This window comes from Pristiophorus japonicus, chromosome X (assembly GCF_044704955.1).
Source record: "Pristiophorus japonicus isolate sPriJap1 chromosome X, sPriJap1.hap1, whole genome shotgun sequence".
Classification (NCBI taxonomy): Eukaryota; Metazoa; Chordata; class Chondrichthyes; family Pristiophoridae; genus Pristiophorus; species Pristiophorus japonicus.
In genome coordinates, this window is record NC_092010.1 from 21,036,424 (window position 1) to 21,044,791 (window position 8,368).

At 43.9% G+C, this 8,368-nt stretch overlaps 1 protein-coding gene across 1 annotated transcript; it reads left to right on the forward strand.

The window, feature by feature from the left end:
* The first annotated feature begins 600 nt into the window (after nucleotides 1-600).
* On the forward strand, nucleotides 601-7,993 carry LOC139240817 (transcription factor Sp5-like). The gene is made up of 2 exons (XM_070869297.1): nucleotides 601-648; nucleotides 7,016-7,993. The coding sequence occupies exons 1-2, from the start codon at nucleotides 601-603 to the stop codon at nucleotides 7,991-7,993; spliced, it is 1,026 nt and encodes a 341-aa protein (XP_070725398.1).
* The last annotated feature ends 375 nt before the right edge of the window (nucleotides 7,994-8,368 follow it).

Below are 8,368 nucleotides of genomic sequence, written 5' to 3' on the forward strand. Positions count from 1 at the left end.
GATGGGATGGTTAATCTGATTTGAATGTGAAAAAGTAAACTTGGATGCAAGGGGAAATAAAAGGATTTTTTGATGTTGCTTTTAACTCTTAACTGACTTTTAAAGATAGCCCATTTAAAGCCTTCAATTGCAAGAGTTCCATTGCAAGCACTGCTGTAATCAAGGCGATTTCCTGTGGGGTGGTTGGCTCTTTGATCAAGTCAATCTAATTATCTTTGTATGCAGAGATCTCCCAGATGGTGATGACTTCTTCACTCAGTCCAAGGGTTGTCTGTCCTGTCATCATCCTATCAGCGAGGCACACCAGCACACACACACACACACATATACATTGAGCCAGGCGGCCCCTCCCTTGGATGGCCCATGCATCTGATTGAAAAGAGCTCAAGCCATTCAAATCACTGCGAGGCGGCTGACTTCTGAAGCCATGCCTTTTATTGGCTGATAAGGAGCCGAAAACTTTTCTTAAATGATATTCAAATGAACAAAAGACCGGAGCAGTGGGAAGTAGGAGGCAGAGGATTTCCTCTGTCCTTCTGAAGTCAGCTTACCTTGGAACATCACTCTGAAACGCGCCCACGGTTCCTGCTCGATTGGCGAATGGCCACAGTTGCAAGTGAAGACTATTATTTGCAAGCGTTTGTGCAGGTTAGTGCAATTTTATGTCATTGCAAATGCATCCAATTTCAAGTTGAGCAAGGGTTTTCTCGTTCTGTCTTCCGGATTCTATCAGCATACTGATTTTTTTTTTGCATTCTGTTTAAGATTTTTTTTTAAAGTGTGTTTTTTTTTAAATCAAGATGCATTTTATTCTCGTGTTTGATTTCGAAGTAACGCCGGTTTTTCCTCTCCACGCTATTGCGAGGCAGGCTGTTGGCGAGTGAACTTTTGATCCTGTCCTCCCAATTTCCGTTCCTGAGATCACAGACGGGGATTTTTTTTGTAGCAGCTGTGACTGTTTGTTTCTCCCGATTAAGTGGAATTGGTGGGGAGAATAAAAGGGGCGAAGTGATGGTTCGAATGGAAGAGGTGTAGCTTACAAGCTTTCGAAATATTGTCATTTTTTTTAGAAATCAGTTTTTTAAACTCTTACATTGGAGAGCTCAGAAAATAACAATTATCTATACAACAGTAAAGGAACGGCTTCCGCACTGTGTCCCTTTTAAAGACTTACACATGTAAGTGGTGCAGGAATGTTTCCAACTCCTGTTGTCGGGATGGGAATGAAGTACCTGTTCGCAACAACAAAAGTGGGAATCCCAGTTTTTCTCTCATGACATGCTGCCAGTTCTGAGAACTCGCATGTTCTAATAGCGTGCATTCTGCAGTGGCTCTTTTTTTGTGAAAGGAATTGTAACGGGTCATGATCCTCCTGGTACAAGGAGACTATTTGGTCAGACTGTCCAGGTGACCAAGAGGAGAAATCCTTTTCATCCTCTTCGCCTTGACTCAATGGCACAAGCAGCACTGAGATTTGTGATCTGACCAGTACCTGGAGTGAATCAAACTATTGCAATTCGTTTTAGCCTTGGCAGAAAGCAACATTTCATTCTGTTTGTGGATCAGATATTGTAGGCTGTTAACTGAGTTAAACCTGCTGATAACTTTCCCAACGAAAAAGTAAATTGCACAATTTTTATTTTCCTAGTTTCTACTTAGTTCTAGACTTTAATATTATAGAATGGTACAGCACAGACCGAGGCCATTCGGCCCATCGTGCCTGTGCTGGCTCTTTGAAAGTGTGATCTAATTAGTCCCACTTCTGTCCTTTTCCCCACAGCTCTGCATTTTTTTTCCTTTTCAAATATTTATCCAATTCCTTTTTAAAGTTACCATTGAATCTGCTTCCACCTCCCTTCCAGACACGTGTTTCAGATCATCATAACTTGTTGCGTTTTTTTTAAAATGCTCGCCTCTGGCTCTTTTGTCAATGACCTTAAATCTGTGTCCTGTTTGTTGTTGACCCTTCTGCCATATACTTTGAAACTTGAGCACATAAATCTAGGCTGACACTCCCAGTGCAGTACTGAGGGAGTGCCGCACTGTCGGAGGTGCCGTCTTTTGGATGAGATGTTAAACCGAGGCCCCCTCGGGTGTATGTAAAAGACCCCAGGGCACTATTTTGAAGAAGAGCAGGGGTGTTATCCCTGATATCCTGGGCCAATAATTATCGCTCAATCAACATAACAAAAACAGATAATGACCAGATAATCACATTGCTGTTTGTGGAAGCTTGCTGTGTGCAAATTGGCTGCTGTGTTTCCCATGTTACAACAGTGACTACACTCCAAAAGTACTTCATTAGCTGTAAAGTGCTTTGAGATGTCTGGTGGTCGTGCAAGGTGCTATAGAAATGTAAGTCTTCTATATGTCCCATGCAATGGACTCCATGCTGCCATACAAACTGACATCTAACTGACTGGATCGAGGTGTGAAACAGATTAAATATTGAACCTCTTTCACTCGGGTGGAGGGGATTAAGTGGGAATCTAATGAGGAGGCTTTTGAGATTATGAAGGGTTTTGAGAGGGTAAACAGTGAAGGTTCGTTACCACTGGTCGGTGCATCGGTAACCAGTGATGGGGGGACATGGACTGGGCACTGGAAGAATGAAGGGAACAGAGGGAGTACCCAGGGATTTTATTTTTCACCTCGAGGCTTTTCAGAATGTTTTACCACAAGTTGGGGCTATTGGGGCAAGAGCAATAATAAATAATTTTTATTTATATAGTGCCTTTTAATGTAGTAAAACGTCCCCAGGTGCTTCACAACAGTGTTACAAGATAAATTTGACATCAAGCCACCGAAGAAATATTAAGGTAGATGACCAAAAGCTTGTTGTGGAGAGGGCCACTGATGATTGAGCAGTTATAATCAGGGATGTTCAAGAGGGCAGAATTTGAGGAGTGCACATCTTGTGGGATTGTGAGGCTGAAAAAGATTAGAGATGGGGAGGGGCCAATCCATGGAGTGATTTGTAAACCAGGATGAGAATTTTGAAATCGAGGTGTTGTTTAACCAGGAGCTAATGTAGGTCAGACAGGGGTGATGGGTGATCATGACTTGGTGTGGGTTAGGACACGGGCTACAGAGTTTTGGATGACTTCAAGTTTATGTAGTGTAGAATGTGGGAGTCCGGCCAGTAGTGAGTTGGAATAGTCAAGTCTAGAGGTAACTAAGGCATGGATGAGGGTTTCAGCAGCAGAAGAGCTGAGGCTGGGGCGGAGACGGGCGATGTTGTGGAGGTGAAAAAAGGTGGTTTTAGTTATGCTGTGGATATATGGCTGGAAACTCATTTCAGGGTCAAATATGACATCCAGGTTGCAAACAGTCTTGTTCACCCTCCGATTGACGAGAGGGATGGAGTCAGTGGTTAGGGAACGCAGTTTATGGTGGGGACCAAAGTGGAATTGGATGAGTATTTGAAAAGTGAAGTGTGTAAAAGGTGACGGTGAAAGGGGATATAAATAGATAGCTCCAGTTAAGGAGCTTGGATCGGCACGGGTGTAAAGGGCTGCGAAAGGCTTCCTGTGCTTTAATTTCTATGAGGCTGTTCTGATTGATTTTAGTTAATTGAATAATTGTGTGTGTGTGTGTGTGTGTGTCAAAGGAGTTTCTTATCAATGGAGGCCGGGTCATTGAATATATTTGAACGATATGCGAGTAATGGAGTGGGTAAGAAACTAGAGTTGAAGCCAAGATCAGATCAGCCATGAAGTTATTGAATGGCGGAGCAGGCTCGAGGGGCGGTATGGGCTACTCCTGTTATTTCTTATGACCGTGCAACTTGTTACAGGTCTTCGGTCAGTGCGGACAAGAGGCTGGATTCTACTGAAGAGCCCTTCGAATCCCCTGTGTGCAGTATAACCGGGGTATACATACACATGCGGGGTTTGAAGTTAGAAGCCAGATTAGATTACATTGAGTTGGCTCCTAAAACCTGTCTGTCTAAAGTCACAGCATCTTACAAATGCAAATAATCAATGGCTAAGAGGTACAAATCTCCCCTTATCACAACGTTTCCTTGCACACGCTCCCCTATAGTAAACACAAGGAGCCCTATCCTTGTTCAAATACTCCTCGTTGTTCTGATCCCCAGGAGTTTGCAAGTCCGGTTTGACCGTTTCCTATAGCTGCTCCATTGTATTTTGGGATTCATTGCATTTCCTTTAAACTGCGCTACCGACTAAATTAAATTTTAAATATATAATACCCAATCATCCTGTATAGTGTGATACTAGACCGTGAGTATGAGGAATGGCAAGTTCCCTGGGTAAGTGTCTACGGACCAATTCTGTGATCCTTCCTGATGCAATGTTCTGCTCGAAGTACACGTCGAATGAATTAGACCTCCTTTTGATAGGTGACCAGTGAGAAATTCAGCATTTACTTTCCCTATCCTATCTGATCTATTAATCCTTGTCGACTGAATTTCACCTGTGAATTCTGGTTAATTGAAGGCTTCTTTGCGTGGATTACCTCTGCTACCATATTGAAGGCCCATTATCCCCTCTAAAACAAGTCTTGCAGAACTGGATTTGCTACAATGGGTTTTTAACGATCGCAAGTTAGGGGGAGAAAAATGAAGCAATTATCATTTTTTGAAAATTTCCCATGACAGATTAATTATGCAACAGAAAATTTGCACCAAGACTAATACTGAAATTTAAGAATAAGGCAAAAAGCCTTTTGATGGATCACATTATTAAAATAGTTCAAAGACATAATTAGGATAAATTACAGTGGACTTAATGGCTGCCACCCATGATTTGCCCTGTGGTGTGGTGTGTTCACCCTTAGAAAACGCTTTAGCAAGTTGGTATGATCCAGCCCCTTTTTAAGTGAAGTGATCTTGACACAGTTCTTGTCTCTCCCTTTCCTAATTCAATCTTCAGTACTTCAATTCCGTTTAGCTCCTGCAGCATGTTGCCAGGAATTTAAAAAAAAAACTACACTGATTTTAATATTTTAATTCTTCTAAGCTTCTCCCCTCTCCAAAAGGCGCTGACCTTTACTGGGGTTTGAAGAAGTGGCCTGTTTTTCATGTGTGTTTAGACAGTTGACTGGCTATTTGACTGTGAAGGGCATCGCAGCTGAGCCCAATTCTATTCTTGCCAGATATTTACCGACACGTACTTTCCAACAAGGGGTTCGTGGAAAGCAACATGGATCAGGGATCCTGGCGGATTGTCTTTCCCCGCCCCATCCAAGGATACTGAGGCTGACTGAGATCAACGAGCTTTGATCTGGAGACCTGCTGGTCGGTGGCTCAGCAACCTGCTCATGTGGTGCCCGAAGGCACTGAGCCATTGGGGTGCTTTTGTTTCTAACTCTTTCCTAATTTAGGATTTGCATTATAATTTAAATATTCTTGGGGAAAATAATCCCCACACATTGAGACCTGCTTTTATTTATTAAAAAAAAAAATTCAATTGGTGCTTGGATGGTGGAATTAAAAAAAAATCTTAACGTGCATCCATTCTTAGAAAAATGACTGCTCCAATCCCGCAAATTATCATTTCCCCTGTAGGCTGGTAGGCCAACTGTGTTCGCTCCATGTGTGCAAAAAATCAGCACTGTCTCCAAACTGCTGCTTAAACCTAAACTCTGCTTCCTGATAGGTTAATTTAGTGACCAGCTGATGAGGAACAGGAGATGACCATTCAGCCCCTTGAGCCAGTACCACCATTCGATCAGATCAGGGCTGATCTGTATCTTAACTCTATCACCTTTGATACCCTTGCCCAACAAAAATTTATCCATCTCAGTTTGGAAATTTTCAATTGGGGCCCTGCCCACAGCCTATCAGTGTTTTTTTGGGGGGTGGGGGCGCCTGAAAGATTTCCAGATTTCCACTACTCTGAAGAAGTGCTTCATCACATCACCCGTGAACGGCCTGGCTCTAATTTTAAGGTTATGCCCCCCTTGTTCTGGTCTCCCCCTCCCCCTCCTAACCAGAGGAAATAGTTCAAAATCCTTTAATCTTAAACACCTCAATTAGATCACCTTAATCTTCTATACTTCAGGGAATACCAGCCCAGTTTATGCAACCTGTCCTAATTTTAATCCTTTTAGCCCCGGTATCAGTCTGGTGAATCTGTGCTGCTCCCTCTCCCAAGACCAATATATCCTTCCTGAGGGGCAGTGCCCAGAACTGAACCCAGTATCCAGAGCTTTATGGAACTATAGGATAACTGCCAGTTATGCAGGCTTGGTTCAGTCGTAGCAATCTTGGAAGGTTGTGGGTACAAATGCCAGCAATTAGTGCACAATCTCAGCCGGTATTCCAGTGCAGCACAGAGTGTCTTCGACAGCATACTATCAGTGTCGAACTTTATTCAAATAAATCTCAACCTCATGCCCCCATTGGCAAATAAAAACTAAATAGGAGACAGTCAATGTAAAACAGAAACCACTAAATGAATATTATAAAGCGCATGCACTCTTAAATCTGATCTAAGGCAATAATATCTTTTTAATGTTCTCCCTTCCTCTCCAACTCGTTACGGATGGGGAAGGTCATTTGACCCATCTGAGTTCATCCATGCAGAAAGAACCCCCCAACCCCCGGCCCCCCCATCACCGCATCCAAATGATTCATCATGAACAATTTGTATTTTTATAAAGCACCTTTTTAACATAGTAAAATGTCCCAAGGAGTGATGCAAGACAAAAATCTGACACCGAGCTGCATAGGGAGATATTGGGGCAGCGGCTTGGTCAAGGAAGTAGGTTTTAAGGAGCATCTTAAAGGAGGAAAGAGAGGCGGAGAGGTTTAGGGAGGGAGTTTCAGAGCTTGGGGCCCAGGCAACAGAAGGTGGGTCTGGAGTGAGTTAATGAAGTCACCCATTTCTATCTCCCTCCTTGAAAATAATTTATTTTTTAATTATACATTAACTGACCCATGGGCAATTAATCAAGAGAATTTAATTGGAGACCTCTTTTAATATTAATTGTTCTTTTGCTCAATTCAAACTTAGCAGAACTTGATTTTTTTTTTCCCTTTTTTTTTTAGGACCGAACACCAAGTTCTTCACCAGAATCAGTAACAAGTTTGTCCATGTTGGCTGCTGCCTGTGGAAGAGTAGGACAAGTTGGACCAACCTCTGCAGATATTCCCCAGTTCCAATATGACATGTCTATGGGGCCCACCTCGGGAATGTTTCAGTTTTGGAGCAATGAAGCATTTGGAGGTTCTCGCGCAATGTCGTTCAGTCCTCCAAAGGCTCCGTATTCTCTCGGGACAGTGCCGTCCGCTTTGGGATCACGTGAGCTTCCCCTGACCCCTCCGGCAGACTCCGTCTACACTTTTGAGCTATCTTCTGTGAAGATTTTGACGACTACTTCTGTTCCTGCAAGTTCGGCCTATTCTTACCCAGAAGCTAATGGAATCGGTCCGAACTTCCCCAACTTCATTCCCAGTTCTTCAGCTTTGCAGTCCAGACATGCATCTCCCAGTTATGCTGAAGATATCCCTTGGTGGAGCATGCAGCAACCCAATACTGTCAATCCTCACCATCTCCAATTTGGCCGACCCATGGTCTTGGGGCATCAAGCCCAATTGCCCACTGCACTTCTTTCAAGTTCTTCCAAAAGTCTTCTAAACTGTTCCAGGCGTTGCAGGAGGTGCCGGTGCCCCAATTGCCAATCTCCAAGCAACAGTGAAGAACAGGGCAAGAAGAAACAGCACATCTGCCATATTCCAGGCTGTGGGAAAGTCTATGGAAAGACTTCCCACCTTAAGGCTCACCTGCGATGGCATGCTGGGGAGCGCCCCTTTGTATGCAACTGGCTCTTTTGTGGGAAAAGTTTCACCAGGTCTGATGAGTTGCAGCGACATCTGAGGACTCACACGGGGGAAAAGCGCTTCTGCTGTCTGGAGTGTGGCAAAAGGTTCATGAGGAGCGACCACCTCTCCAAGCACACCAAAACCCATCAAAATAAACAGATCAAACCCCACGGCATGACTCTGGAAAACATCAAGAAGGAATAAGGCAGAAAGTGTGGCTTCCCCGATGGCTCCTCTGGTAAATGCACAGTGTGACTTGGTACTGAGCCATACAGACCAAGAGGGGCCCTAGGTTGAGTCCCTGGTCTGTGTTGAGTTAGTTAATCTCAGCCGGGGTGGCAATAGGGGGAAACTATATTTGGTCGTGGGTGTCCCTGGGCTAGGGAGGGGGGGGAAAAAAAATCAGCTAGGGTTCCCACTCCTGATTGATGAACATTGAGCCTAGCTGGAATGACTTGTTGGGTGGGGGCTTGACTGTGATGCCCTGCTCCAATAGTGACACATTCTACTGATTACTCTAGGTTCACTTGGGAAGGTGAGGTGCCAGATGGCTGGCAGTGTCTGTGAAACCCTAGCTTG